The sequence below is a fragment of the Abramis brama genome, assembly GCF_963993115.1.
Source record: "Abramis brama genome assembly, chromosome: 21".
Classification (NCBI taxonomy): domain Eukaryota; kingdom Metazoa; phylum Chordata; class Actinopteri; order Cypriniformes; family Leuciscidae; genus Abramis; species Abramis brama.
Genome location: NC_139983.1, coordinates 34,240,876 through 34,257,075, shown reverse-complemented (window position 1 = coordinate 34,257,075; position 16,200 = coordinate 34,240,876). Strand labels below are relative to the sequence as shown.

At 40.3% G+C, this 16,200-nt stretch overlaps 1 protein-coding gene across 3 annotated transcripts in view; it reads right to left on the bottom strand.

Moving 5' to 3' along the window:
- LOC311071661 (cysteine-rich motor neuron 1 protein) overlaps nucleotides 1–13,177 on the bottom strand; it is a 58,672-nt gene extending 45,495 nt beyond the window's left edge. For all 3 annotated transcript variants that reach the window (XR_014603906.1, XM_084096126.1, XM_084096127.1), the window contains exons 1-3: nucleotides 12,642–13,177; nucleotides 6,522–6,683; nucleotides 5,960–6,121 (exon numbers count right to left, since the gene is read on the bottom strand). Coding sequence is in view for 2 of the 3 variants with exons in the window: in XM_084096126.1 (XP_083952252.1) it covers nucleotides 5,960–6,121; nucleotides 6,522–6,683; nucleotides 12,642–12,942 (625 nt within the window). In the remaining variant the exon portion in view is untranslated. The remainder of the gene's footprint in view (nucleotides 1–5,959; nucleotides 6,122–6,521; nucleotides 6,684–12,641) is intronic.
- Nucleotides 13,178–16,200: the final 3,023 nt, after the last annotated feature.

The following is a 16,200-nucleotide window of genomic DNA, read 5'->3' as shown; positions in this document are numbered from 1 at the left end:
ATCTCTATTTTTCACATGAATTGCTTTTCTAATAGAGGACCTCCCAAAATGTCTCTAAACTAAGTTTGTGTCAAATTTAGCTCAATTCTGGGGTCAAATTTGCACCACACACACACACCAGTCTGTCCTTTACGTATGTGTGTTTACGTGTCGTCTGCTCAAACACAAAGAACTAATGAAGAAGTTTGATGTGCAGCGACACTATGATGCTGTTTATGGCACTCGTTTAATAATGATTTCATTAGCAGGAGCGAGGCCAAGTCTCCGCCGCTCGACGTCACAAGAGCTTCAGCTTTTACATCTCAGCACATATTAGCAGGAGACTGGAGGACACACACACTTCTGCTAGTACATCTCAACACATATTAGCAGGAGACTGGAGGACACACACACTTCTGCTAGTCTGAGACGCTCTCGAGATGATGCATTCTTTATTAACAATATTTTATTGGTTACACATTATGAAGACAAAGGGGGAACAGTCATTTGGATTTTTCCATTACAACAACAAAAATAATATAATATAATATAATATAATTAATTTTTTATATTTTTTATTTTGAAATACATTACAGTTCAAAGGTTTGGGTTCGGAACGCTTTTATAATGTTTTTGAAAGTGTCTCTTCTGCTCTTCAAACCTGCATTTATTTGATCAAAAATGCAGTAAAATCAGTGAAATATTATTCCAATGTAAAACAGCTGTTTTCTAACCCCGGGGCCATTTAACTATAAAATGATGCAATCTTTGTTAATAGGCTTTCATTCTGTTGGCAAGGCTTTAAAATTTTAATTTTTACCATTTTTTACCAGATGGCGCCGTTTTCTCAGGTTTGGCCTATAAAGCAAACACTCGCTTTATTCCTGTTTTCTGCTTCGAAATATTATAGAGCCAACTGGATAAATTATACAGCTATAATTGTGTGGGTGTGTTGGTATGGATGTCAGAGTGTGATTTGTATGTGTGTAATAAAACAAAATATGTGTATGTGTGCGTGTGTGTGTGTGTGTGTGTGTGTGTGTGTGTAATATTTGAGAGAGAAAAACTAAACTGTAAATAACAACTCAAACCTGTGTGTGTCCAGTGGAGTTTTGCTGCCTCTAATGGGGAAATCTGGAACTGCGCCCGAAAACACACACACACACACACACACACACACACACAGACACACACACAGACACACACACAGACACACACACACACACACACACACACACACACACACACACACACAATGAAAGCTCATTTTCTGAGATATCAACCTCAAATGTGGAACATGCCTTGTTTAGATTTATGGCTTTGATTTTCTACATGAGTTCAACATGTTTCATAAAATATGCATTTTATATAAAATAATGTTCATAAATCATTTTCATAAGCTTAAACCTATATAACTTTTTTTTTGGTTTTACTTTTTACAACTGTTTTACTTTAGCAATAATCTGCCAAGTTCTTTAAAATTCGACCAAACTTAAGTCTGTGCTCCTTTATGTCCACTATGGACCGATGTGTAACTTTTTGTAATTGATGCACAAGTGTTAATAGACGTTGTACATCTGCGATTCGCCTCTCGACTAGCAGTCCTGATCAATGTGCTTCGTATGTACATCTGCGATTCGCCTCTCGACTAGCAGACCTGATCAATGTGCTCCGTATGTACATCTGCGATTCGCCTCTCGACTAGCAGACCTGATCAATGTGCTCCGTATGTACATCTGCGATTCGCCTCTCGACTAGCAGTCCTGATCAATGTGCTCCGTATGTACATCTGCGATTCGCCTCTCGACTAGCAGTCCTGATCAATGTGCTCCGTATGTACATCTGCGATTCGCCTCTCGACTAGCAGACCTGATCAATGTGCTCCGTATGTACATCTGCGATTCGCCTCTCGACTAGCAGTCCTGATCAATGTGCTCCGTATGTACATCTGCGATTCGCCTCTCGACTAGCAGACCTGATCAATGTGCTCCGTATGTACATCTGCGATTCGCCTCTCGACTAGCAGACCTGATCAATGTGCTCCGTATGTACATCTGCGATTCGCCTCTCGACTAGCAGTCCTGATCAATGTGCTCCGTATGTACATCTGCGATTCGCCTCTCGACTAGCAGTCCTGATCAATGTGCTCCGTATGTACATCTGCGATTCGCCTCTCGACTAGCAGTCCTGATCAATGTGCTTCGTATGTACATCTGCGATTCGCCTCTCGACTAGCAGTCCTGATCAATGTGCTTCGTATGTACATCTGCGATTCGCCTCTCGACTAGCAGACCTGATCAATGTGCTCCGTATGTACATCTGCGATTCGCCTCTCGACTAGCAGTCCTGATCAATGTGCTCCGTATGTACATCTGCGATTCGCCTCTCGACTAGCAGACCTGATCAATGTGCTCCGTATGTACATCTGCGATTCGCCTCTCGACTAGCAGACCTGATCAATGTGCTCCGTATGTACATCTGCGATTCGCCTCTCGACTAGCAGTCCTGATCAATGTGCTCCGTATGTACATCTGCGATTCACCTCTCGACTAGCAGTCCTGATCAGTATGTACATCTGCGATTCGCCTCTCGACTAGCAGTCCTGATCAATGTGCACCGTATGTACATCTGCGATTCGCCTCTCGACTAGCAGTCCTGATCAATGTGCTCCGTATGTACATCTGTGATTCGCCTCTCGACTAGCAGTCCTGACCAATGTGCTCCGTATGTACATCTGCGATTCGCCTCTCGACTAGCAGTCCTGATCAATGTGCTCCGTATCTGCGATTCGCCTCTCGACTAGCAGTCCTGATCAATGTGCTCCGTATGTACATCTGCGATTCGCCTCTCGACTAGCAGACCTGATCAATGTGCTCCGTATGTACATCTGCGATTCGCCTCTCGACTAGCAGTCCTGACCAATGTGCTCCGTATGTACATCTGCGATTCGCCTCTCGACTAGCAGTCCTGATCAATGTGCTCCGTATCTGCGATTCGCCTCTCGACTAGCAGTCCTGATCAATGTGCTCCGTATGTACATCTGCGATTCGCCTCTCGACTAGCAGTCCTGATCAATGTGCTCCGTATGAACATCTGCGATTCGCCTCTCGACTAGCAGTCCTGATCAATGTGCTCCGTATGTGGAGAAACCTGGTTTTCAGGGACGAGTGTGTTATATAAGCTACACACTGAAGCGTTGATAACAAACAGACACACACATCCCACTGCAAACAAGCTAATGATCCACAGATGTGCGCTTGAGTAAATCGCACACACACACACACACACACATAGCTCAGTGTTTGGCTGCTGGAAGGGGCGTCTCTGAACCAAAGAAATCTTGTTTACTGTACGCTGGACACATTCACAGTTACAGTATGAAGAGATTAATCCACTGAGACCGTTTGTGAAGTTAAACAACATTTCTAGCCTTTTACAAACACTGAAAACAACAAGCCAAATCTAACTTCTCTTCATTCAGAGAAACGGATCTACAACATCTATTATAAATCCTTTCCAGGTTAATGTTAACAGCTTCACTTTGATTACCATTATAATAAACCATGAGAATATCTCGACGCACAGGAATAATCAGGTGTCGAGAGAATAAAACTACAGTCCTGAAGTAAAGCTCATTATCTAAACACAAGATGCTATTAAATAAACCCAACATGCATTAAATGACACTGAACTGAAGTTATAAACAGTGAATCAGGAACGTCTCATATCTCGGGCGCATTAGATATGATTATTAAAGGGGTGGTATAATGCCCTTTTCATAAGATGTAAAATAAGTATCTGATGTCCCCAGTGTGTGTGTGTGAAGTTTTAGCTCAAAATACCCCACAGATATTTTTATATAGCATGTTAAATTTGCCAATTTTTGAGGGTGAGCAAAAACGCACCGTTTTGTGCGTGTCCCTTTAAATGCAAATGAGCTGCTGCTCCCGGCACAGGGGGCGGAGCTTCAACAGCTTGTGTCCTTTTACCTCACACACACATGCACTGAAAATGTCAAAAACTTTTAGCCTTTTATGTTCAAACCGGAGTCAGACAATGATGGAGAGACTCAAGAAGAAGTGACAACATGTAGAAGCAACAGGACATTTCTGAATGGTTAGTTGATGAATTTATGTAGCTTATTTGTAGTCACTGATTAGCATATTCTGTCTTGATAATCGTGTTCAGGGGGCGGGGTTTATGTAAATGTTAGGGTTGGTGATGTCACTAACCCGGGAGGAATGTTGTGTAGTCTCTACCAGCCGTTTGTTATAGTCCTTAAAAAGCGATTTCTTTAAAAGCAAATATCTCCCTTTGCTTTGAACTTTGAGCGTTGTAACTTTGCAGATGTTGTTTATGCTCAAACAGCAACATTACACACTAACTAAAGTTAGAAAAGTGAAATCATAATCAACCACCCTTTTAAACATCTCAGTGGAGCGACTGAGCCGAATGTCATAAACTCAGAGCTTTCTTACGCGAAACTTTAGAAATGCTATTCAAAGTTTTGATTCTGAATAATGAATGTGTGTTCGCTAATGTTCAAATGTTTTTGAAAGAGTCTCTCCTGCTCATTTATCTGATCAAAAATACAGTAATTATGTTTATAGTGCACTATAGAGATTTTACCATGGTAAAAATATACATCAGGTAAAACCATGGTAAAAATCACTCATGACCTACAGTGGCTTAAAGCTTCTATAAAATTATTATTCACAGTATTATTTGTTCCCGCACAAAAGTGATGCATGCAAACAAATGCAGTGTTTTTTTATGGAAAATTACGGTGTTTATTGTAAATGATTTATAGGTGCACATCATTATTGATGTAATAATCTTGAATCAGAATAAAAGCAGCATCTCTTCTCTTCTCTGAAGATGTGGGCGGGGCAACCTGTCACTCACATGAGATCAGCCAATAGCAAACCACAACCATCCAATCAATTCCCCACAGACACAATCAAGCCCCGCCCACATTTGTTCTTGTTCCAGAAGCGTTTCTCTCGGATATACGACACAATAGAGGAGAAGAGACCAGCGCAACTTCTGTTTTATGCCGACTTTAAAGACGCATCATTCACAGAGTTTTACACATCTTCTGCCTCTACTTGCTTGTTTGTTTATAAAATATTCAGTTTAATCTGATGATGCGTTCAGCGACCAATAAGAGTGAAGTACACACAGGTCTAATTAACACATTTGATCATATTTAATCTAGTTTTCCCCCACAGTAAATGTGATCAAAAGTCTGCAGATGCCATCTAGTAATAACCATCTTCCAGCAGGCAAACCAGTTTATTGTTGGTTCATTGGTTTATGCTGTTGGCTTCATTAATGCACAACATGTAGTGTGTAATAAAGCTGTTTGTGAGTGTAAAGTTTCAAAGATCAAAGATAAATGGAGATTTTGTCTCCTAAAAGAAAGAAGTGATTCTGAACTGAAACGAGTCGTCAGTAATTCAGTCTCACTTCCTGCTGTAGGTTTGTAACTCATTTGCATAATGCCCGCCTCTGGTCTTGATTGGCTGAACAGCGTCTCTTGGCCCACCCTCAAACACTGAAGTTTATCTGAGACTGGAAGAGTTTGGTTCGTGAAACCCACACCATCGTTACTGTTCGTATCACTGTGATCAAGAGCTGAGATTCAGATATGATAATGAGCGTTTGGCTTCTGACCAATCAGAGCAGAGCAGCTCTCAGAGAGGCGGAGCTTAGAGAGACTGAATCTTCGATCGAAGCGTTTCAGACACTGAGAGAAGAGAGCTGATGCTGCAGTGGAGATTATGAGAGAATTCAAGTGTTTTTTGATCTTGGATGCATGTGAATCTGTTGTAGGGACGCCAAAACAAGTCTTTGAAATAGCATAATAGATGCACAAATCCTAAAACCTTTGCACACTCCTGTAACACAGACACACACACACACACATCCCGTCTCAAATGTTTAGTTCAGAGTTAATGCACTGGAAATGTTGCGTTACCTGCCGCCCGCTGGCACTGACTGCGGTTGACGTACGTGAAGTGATCGTAGCAGCTCTGAGACGCACACACACATCCGTCGACCGTCAGATTACAGCCAGAAAACACACACTCCGGGTTCACGGGGCCCACAAACCTGTGTCTGTGTTCGTGACGGCGAGACCCTGAGAGACAGAGAGTTTCAGGTCAAACACAGGCTACCGATGATTAATACACCATGATTAATGTGCCATAGAAATTGCGTCTTGCCCTAATGTAAACTTGGTTCAATGAAATTTAAATAAATGTAGCTTTATGCTGAACGTAAACGATGTGACATGACGGTTTATTTAAAGATATATCATGCATAAACCTGTTAAAACACGTCCAAGAAGAGCTGCTCGCAAAGAGAACGTAATGCACGTTCTTCTTCGTGAGCAGAAACTTTAGGACGTGTTCCAATCTGAAATTTTTATTTTATTTTGCACAAGTAAAAATACTTTATTTGTAGTTCTGGGCAACCGATTAATCGTTGCCCAGCACTATTTATTTGTTATTATAATATGTTTTTGTCAAGGTCCATACCTGTTTTCCCAGCATGCACACAGGTGTCTCTGTCGGGATAGCTGTAGGTTCTGATGCAGGAGTGTTTGGACTCACACACACACTGTCCGTCGACGCGATCGCATCCGGCCACCAGGGGGCAGCGTTCGTCCTCCTCGTCTGAGTCCGTCGCACCGGGTATCACTGTTGAGAAGAAGACAAGCTCATTTGTCGGGCTTTTTCTGTCCTCGTCTCGGCGTGTTGTGAGATTTGTTTGCTTATGTTCCAATGAATGGCACCAAAATTAGACACTCTGAAAACATTTTTTTTTTTTTATCGGAATGGTACAAAACTTGTTAAAGATTTTGGCACTTGCTATGTGAACATGAAAAAAAAGGTTAAATGGTCCTAAAAAAAATAGTCACACTTGTGCTCCTCGCAGTCAAAGATGAGAGTATTGGAAATGAATAAGAGACGAATTTCCTCTAGTGGAAGCATTTAGTACTGCAGCCGAACACACTCACTGAAAGCTAATTTACTGAGATACTGTATCAGGCTCAAATTTTGAACACAACTTATTTAGATTTATGGTTTTGATTTTCTCACAGTTTTAGAGTAAAACATGTTTTTGAAAATATTTCATAACAATAACGTAAAATTCTGTACGTTTTTTTAAGTTCACTTTTTACAACTTTTTTCACTTCAGCAATAATCTGCCAAGTGTCGTCTTTGAAACAAGATCAAACTTCAGTCTGTGGTAATCTTGAATGCTTTAGAGCAACAGTTTAAGGAAACAGGCAACAGGAAATTAAATTTTCAGGTCTATGCTCAAAAAGTGAATAAATGGATTATAAATACAGCGCAACTATAATTTAGTACCATAAACCCCCCTAAAAATACAAAATATGAAATAAAAAACATTATCGAACTAAAATATAGTACATTAATTTAATTGAAATAAACAATAAATTTCGGTCATTTTTGACCGACACGTGAAGAGCCGCATGTCTGGAAGATCTCTTTAATATCTCAAACGCTTCTCCTAGACAGCAACGAGATGGAGACTGAAAAAAATCTCCCTGAGAACAAAACTGACACTTGACTGAAACATAAATGAGAACTTCACTCTAAAAGATTACCTCATTTATACACTAGAAACAGCTTGAGTCTTTCTGCCTCTCATTGCCCTTCACATGCATCCCTGTGTTTTCCTCTTCCAGCCGCATGTGTGTTAAATAAGTCTGGAGTATCGACGTCAGATGCAGAACCCCTCGGGCTCCCGCAGGTTCTCCTGAAGACCCCCCAGCCCGACACATGTGAATAAACAAAGACAAACCGGCTTCGACGGCTCCTAATGTCCCCCATGATGCTCTCCTGGGGCTTGGCTCACAAACTCACCAAACAAACCAGAAGAAACTGTTCAGGGCACGTAACAGCCCAGCTCACAAAAACGTGTTCTACCAATGTCCCAACATCCCCTTTTTCTGAATGTTCTCAGAACGTTCAAAAGGTCAAAGCGTTTTTTCTTGGTTATGCGAACATTCCGTTTTATCATTCTATAAACACTGTTACATTTGAATGAACATTCTGAAACAAAGTAGCAACGTTTTAAAGTCGCCCTGTGGTGAAAAACACGCTTTTAAAGTTGTTTATGTGTCTATGTGGTGTTTTTAATACGCTTTAAGACAAACCATGTGTAAATTCATAAGTCGACTCCATTGCTGAGTATTTTCTCCTTAAAACTGCAGTGAACCAAAGACAGTCTCAAAAACACGCTTTGAAATCGCTGGTGTTTCTGACGTCACAAACTACCTTGTAACCAATCAGATCAACGTGTGATCGTCAACCAGTGGATCTCTGAGCTGAGTGAGTGAGTGGAGGCGGGGCTCATTTGCATATTCATAGAACAGCGCATACTAAATGAGGCAAGGTTGTCGAGTTACATTCAAGATATTTAAAGGCATGAAGAAATGTTTTTTCCAAGGAAAAAACATTTAAATATGTCATTCTGGTGATCGGAGATGAGTTTTAAGGGATAAAATGATTGACTACAGGTACAGGTACAAACTGCAGTCTCATGCCTTGAGATCAGAGGAGTGAGGTTTACACGCGTTGACAGATCTTGCTATAGAAACAGCGACCAAGAACAAGCCTACAGTAAAACCGAAATAAATCCAAATGCTTTATGCTGAAAATAAGACCAAAATATCGCGACCTGCACTGCTCACTTTAATAACTCCGTAAACTCCATTGCTTTATGAGCCAAGCTTAAACAACAAGCCCAAAAATGCTATAATAAGTGGACATGTGAAAGTCATGTGAAAGTCGACTGTGCTTCAACACAACGAGTCTTTGGTCAGAATAGCGGACACCAAACACGATGTCAATCATCACAGTTTCGGGAGTGAATTTAAATGTGATTGTCACTCATGAAACTTTACAGTGTGTACGTGCATGACAGATAAATATTACTGGAAGAACATTACTTCATAACTTTGACAGAACTTGTGCTTCTACTCTACAGTTCCTGAGATGAAATATAAAAACAGACTCATATTAGTCCTACAGTGAGAGAATATGTGGACACTGAGATCTCTGCGAGGCTGGAACGGCTTCCTAAAGCACAAAACTTTGAAGTTTTTGAAGTATTTGCTCTCCCACTGATCTCAATGCTGGAGAAACAATTGAGATCGTGTTTTTTGATGCATTAAGAGGCCAGTCCTGGTTAGTACAGTGAGCACATTCTTAGACATGACTGAGTACTGAAAGTGAACGGGCAGATATTGGTGCATTTGGCACAGAAACGTTGCGTTTGTGGAAAACCACATGGCGGTTGTTCTCACACAGACATCGCCATCACAAACAGCCTTTTCAAACCAGGATCAGACCATCCTGCCAAAACTTTCCCTATTATTTCCGGTCACCTCGGAATGATCCGCTCCGCCAACGTCTTTTCCATCTCAATACTTCCTGCGAGGATATTTTCATATTTTCACACGACCCCAAACGCTTTTTGTAGCGTGCGCCCACAATGCACATCTGTTCACGTCGACGGATCGCACACCGGCTCTGTTCATCAGCACAAGTTTTCCTAACAGAGCAAACTAGAACATCCAGCAGGATCCATAAACATGGGAAAAGTCTAATTTATAATTATTTGACACCTTGGACAATATAATCCTCATAGTAACAAAAAGGGATTTGAAGTAAGTGTAAAAAGTTCTGGATACTACGATTTGCTTTTCCCGTATAAACACAGACTAGTCTGTAATAAAAACAGTCTGGTCTAGCGCTGCTATCTAAAGTCCACATGATAACTAGTTTAATCAGTTTGCAAACATGTTACGTCCTTCTCAGTATTGCCGTTTCTCTTCTAATTGTTGCGGGTCAAATGTGGGAAGCTGATATTTAATCTCACAAACTGAAGGACACGGAGGCGTTTTGTCTTGGCGTTCAGAACGAGAGAGGAGACACGGACATCAGGGACTGAGCTCAGGCTGATAGCGATACTGACGAGGAAAGCGACTGATAGTCCACACTAAACGAGCGTTCTGACAGTGACTGACCTGTATAATATACAGTTAATACTAATATATAATAATAGCTTCATACTGGACTGAGTGTTTTGGGTAACCTGTTAGGTAACAGTTATTATTCTGTTTGGAGACTCTAGTCCTACAGAAATAACAATATGAAACCAATATGAAAATTTTGGCCGAAACGATAACCGATAATTCTTTCTATTTGAAAGCCGATAACCGATATATTGCCGATAAATCTAAATCCAAATTGTATATAATTTTTGAGAGCCTGATTACAAAAACACAAGTCTGTGAGAACACACAATTATGATGTTCTCATTATAATGTTCTGTAGCCGATATGACAGATTTGCGCTGCATATGTTGCACTTTAACTGGATTTTCCTTTTTGAAGTGATTTCAATATTTCAAGCAATTCAAATGTGCGAATCTGAAGAGTCTCAGCTGAAGGAAATAATAGATTATTTATCGGCTTTTATATATCGGCCATTTTCTTATCTGGGCCAATAACAATAACATTAAAAATGAACATATATCGTTGATACCGATATGGTGGCCCATATATCGTGCATCCCTATTTTATATAGGCAGTATTGATGATATATAAGCGGCTAATTAGCATTTTTACAGGTTTTTGTTTGTTGAGCAAAATAAACGAAACCCTGCAGAAATGTAGCATTCTTTATCCTCCATAAATGCAGTACAAATGTTCTCACACTACATAAAGGAAATCTACATTCAAAATGAAGTTTTTTTTTTGCAGCAATGCCATATAAGATCTTCTTTTGGCTCAGGGATCTTTCAGTGGTCAGTTCTTAAAATAACTATTTTTTCTTAGTGTTATGAACATTTAAATGTTCTAAATAACCTTTAAAAGGTTCTATGGATGTTAAAGATGCCAGTATTTATTGCTAAGAGTGCATGAGAACAGTGCGAATGGATCGACCCCAAAAAAGACTGATATACAATATTCAACAAGCGCTTTTCATTTCCACATCTTCTATACGCCTTCAGCCATGTCTGCATATAAATTACCTCATTAATTTCTTTGCTAATGGAGGGGAGGGGGGTAATTCTAATTAACGATGACAATCATGAATAATGTATTACTATGATAAAGAGATGCTGGTTAATCAGTGCCTGGAAAACGACTATCATTATTTAACCTCAATTTTTTGACATGCTCATATTTTCTTTCTAATGATCGCGCTCCCTAAACTTCCACACTGACCACATTCAGAATAACTTGAAATTACTTTCAGGCTTTTTACTCTAATAGTTCTGGTCTGTCCTGCTGCTGATTTTGGGATTGAGAGACACACTCAATCACTGCATCTGTTAAGCCAGACTCATTCATACACACCGGGTCGGGATTAACCCTTAACACTCACTTGTAAATAAAGCCTAATCAAGGACACGATCCCTTGGGATGAATCCCAGACCCCACAGGAGGAAGATGAAGACGAGGGGTAATTGAGCTCCAGAACCTTCCCACAGACTAACTTCTGCTTTCACTCAGCCGTCTGGAGCAATTCAAGAGTTTAGACGCAGAGAAAGTCCAGCTCCGGTCAGGCATGATGACCCTTTCCGTACTAAACTCTTGGAAAAGAGCCTAATATCACATCATAGATCAAATCCCAGGACACTGAGTCCATCAGACTGACATAAGATGGTTTCATAAAAACTGAGAAACTCTTATGAATAACTTGTTATTGGTGATCTAACAGTTTGGACATTATAAACCTCATAGTAAAATGGGAATCAAAATAAGTGTAACTGTCTCTCCACTCACTAAAAAGTACCAAAAAGTACTATGGTATTATCAATGGTCTTTTGGACATGTACAGTACCATAGCAATACTATACTGTACTATTTGGACATGCTATTATGGCACTACCATTGTTTTTAGGCATGTACCATGGCAATACTATAGTATTTTGAACATGGTACTATGGCAATACCATGTTTTTGTACATTTAGCATGGTATTTTTCAAAGTATCTTGGAGTATCGTGCTGTTATACATATCAATCAGAACCATATCAAAGTGCCATGGTATTATAGTCACTTTGCCATGGCACTGCCATCTCAGTACAGAACTACCTTCTAAAATCTAAATATCAATAACCATATCAATCAATCAGTCATGAGCTGATGCTCTACAGAAAAAAACGGTAACACTTTACAATAAGGTTCATTAGTTAACATGAACTAAGAATGAACAATACTTCAGCATTTATTAATCTCAGTTAATACTAATTTCAACAATTACTAATACATTATTAAAATCAAAGGTTGTATTTGTTAACATTATATGTACTGTGAACTAACATGAGCAAACAATGGACAGCTGGATTTTTATAACATTAACAAAGATGAATAAATACTGTAACTAATGTATTGCTCATTGTTTGTTCATGTTAGTTAATGCATTAATGTTAACTAATCAACCTTATTGTAAAGTGTTACCAATAAAAAAAACACAACTTCTCACTGATTTCATCTAAATCCACAACCATACTCCTCCTCATCTTCATCATCTTCATCATGAGAGGTGTTATATACTTTATACACATGCACTGAGTGTCATGTTGAAGTGAAAGCTCGTGCGCGTCACTGACCTCTGCAGACACCTGTCTCAGGTACGAGCGCGGGTCCGGTTCTGTTGCGCGCGGCACAGGTGAGTCCGGATCCGCAGTAACCCATAGTCCAGTCCGGTCCTCCACACAGCTCGAGCTCCAGCCGAGAGCACTGGTCACAGCACCCGCACGGGTCACGGGCCAGAACCCGGCCAGAACCACACCCGAGCGCGCTCAGGAGCGGGCACGAGCGGAGCGCGCACGGTGCGCATTCACGAGCCCCGAACGCCAGAGCGCAGAACCCAAACACACTCAAAAAGCACAACACACTCTTTTGACACATTGTGACGCGCTTTGGTGAAGTTTACAGAGTCTCGAACGTCTCAAGCATGAACCTCCAGATGCGCAACTCCAAAATAAATCCAGAAATGTTCAACAAACTTCCTATTCACTTTCAGTGTTACGATCCTCGCTGGGAATGATACAAGTTTCCAGTAAGTGACATATGTTCGTAAAGCTGATGATGATGATGAGGATGATGAGTCTGTCCTTGTCACTGAATCACTAACACTCAAACTGAGTCTCAAACACGCGTTACATGGAGAGAGACATCATAGCCACGCCCCCTGGTGATGATTGCCGTGGAGCTCGTCCAATCACAAGAAGCGAAAGGAACAGATGGCTGAATGAATGAAGCAACAGTTCTTATACATGTCTAGGGAACATAAGCATGGGACACAGATAGAGGAATGATGATGTGAACATCGCGAATGCGAAATTTACTATTTTCAAAACATCCTCTGATTCATGAGGCTCGTCGCAAAGTTCTGGTTTCATGTCCTCTCCTCCATGAGAGAAAGTTCAGGTCCGTTTCTCATGTAAAATCTGTCTGGACAAACACTGGGACATTTATTCATTAATTTATTCATTCATTCATTCATTCATTCATTCATGTCTCTTGCTGATCTGTGTAGGACCTGTTTGGTCTGGTCTGGTCTTGACACATTAATGCATCTCTTCACACTCCTCCTTCCCGTCTCACTCCCTCTGTCTGTCTGTCTGTCTCTGTAATGTGCATTTCTTCTTTGTTAATGTTGATTATAGTCAGGTCTGGTGCTCTCTTCAGATTTCAGGTTCTTATTTTAAAATAAATGATAGTGCTCAGTCAATGCTCACTCAAATAGTTGAATGTAAATGCACAATCCAGTCTTGTGCATCCTCACAAAAATAACAGTGAGTCTCAATAAAAAAGTAAGTTTAGGCATGAAATGAATATCCACCATACCTATTTTCTAAATGCATGTTATATATTTTACCCTGAACAATTCATACGTTTCATTTTGTAATGTTTAATCCAGTGAAGCGTCAATCTTCTAGTGCGCTTAAGCCCAGCCCCTGCGAGAGTGCCACGCCCACATCTCAACATCCAATCAACAACTGGTGCATAGAACAAAGCCCCGCCTTACTTTTTCATTTTCAATAATCCATTACACTCAGATGAACATCACTATACACGGCAGAAAATATAGTGAGTTCAGACACAAGTCTACTTCTGAGATTTATGGCCTGAAATTGATTAAGAACACACTGTTTATTTACTGAACTGAAATTATGCATCATTCTACAGAATTATATCCTTCAAAAGCAGTGTTGGGGGAAACGCATTACAAGTAATTTGAGTTACGTAATCAGATTACTTTTTCAAGTAACTAGTAAAGTAACGCATTACTTTTTCAATTTATACAACAACATATTTAAGTTACTTTTTCAAATAAGTAATGCTAGTTACTTCTTCACATTTACTGACTGACAGCTCTCCTGTCCCCATGTTGAGAGAAATAAAGTGAGGAGGTGTGTGTGTGTGTGTGTGTGTGTGTGTGTGTGTGTGTGTGTGTGCGCGCTGTGTAAACATGATGGTTATTTTAGATCTAGACTAAATATGAACGTGCATTAACTCATCTCACTTGCACGAAAACATTCAGTATTCCTCAAAATGAATAAAAACGGTAAAATGTCAGACAATCTCAGAATTGTACGCAAAACTTTTATAATTAACTATATTAAATTACACAAATATACTTTATGTATTTAATCTCACTTTATTAACCAATGTCTTTGCTGCTGACCTCCAATGATCTAATTCAACCATACGAATAAGCAGAAATGACTTTAGATTAGATTTAGAAATAAGAGTGTTGAACTTCCTTCTCCTGTTTCCTATAGTTCTTTAGTCCAGAACAGCAGCTGAAAGGTTTGTTTGAGTGGCGCTTTCTACTGTACACTACTGTACTCTACCTCTACTGTACATCAATGTACTCTACCTCTACTGTACTCTACTGTACTCTACTGTACTCTACTTTTACTGTACACTACTGCACTCTACCTATACTGTACTCTGCCTCTACTGTACATTACTGCACTCTACCTCTACTGTACTCTGCCTCTACTGTACATTACTGTACTTTACCTCTACTGTACTCTACTGCACTACCTCTACTGTACTCTACCTCTGTGGTACACTACTGTACTCTACCTCTACTGTACTCTACTGTACTCTGCCTCTACTGTACATTACTGTACTCTACCTCTACTGTACACTACTGCACTCTACCTCTGCTGTACTCTACTGTACTCTGCCTCTACTGTACATTACTGTACTCTACCTCTACTGTACTCTACTGTACTCTACCTCTACTGTACTCTACTGTACTCTACCTCTACCGTACTCTACTGTACTCTACCTCTAATGTACATTGCTGTACTCTACCTCTACTGTACTCTACCTCTACCTCTACTGTACTCTACCTCTACTGTACTCTACTGTACTCTACCTCTACCGTACTCTACTGTACTCTACCTCTAATGTACATTGCTGTACTCTACCTCTACTGTACTCTACCTCTATTGTACATTGCTGTACTCTACCTCTACTGTACTCTACTGTACTCTACCTCTATTGTACATTGCTGTACTCTACCTCTACTGTACTCTACCTCTACTGTACACTACTGCACTCTACCTCTGCTGTACTCTACTGTACTCTGCCTCTACTGTACATTACTGTACTCTACCTCTACTGTACACTACTGCACTCTACCTCTGCTGTACTCTACTGTACTCTGCCTCTACTGTACATTACTGTACTCTACCTCTACTGTACTCTACTGTACTCTACCTCTACTGTACTCTACTGTACTCTACCTCTACCGTACTCTACTGTACTCTACCTCTAATGTACATTGCTGTACTCTACCTCTACTGTACTCTACCTCTACCTCTACTGTACTCTACCTCTACTGCACTCTACCTCTACTGTACTCTACCTCTATTGTACATTGCTGTACTCTACCTCTACTGTACTCTACCTCTACCGTACTCTACGCTACCTCTAATGTACATTGCTGTAGTCTACCTCTACTGTACTCTACCTCTACCTCTACTGTACTCTACCTCTACTGCACTCTACCTCTACTGTACTCTACCTCTATTGTACATTGCTGTACTCTACCTCTACTGTACTCTACTGTACTCTACCTCTATTGTACATTGCTGTACTCTACCTCTACTGTACTCTACCTCTACCTCTACTGTACTCTACCTC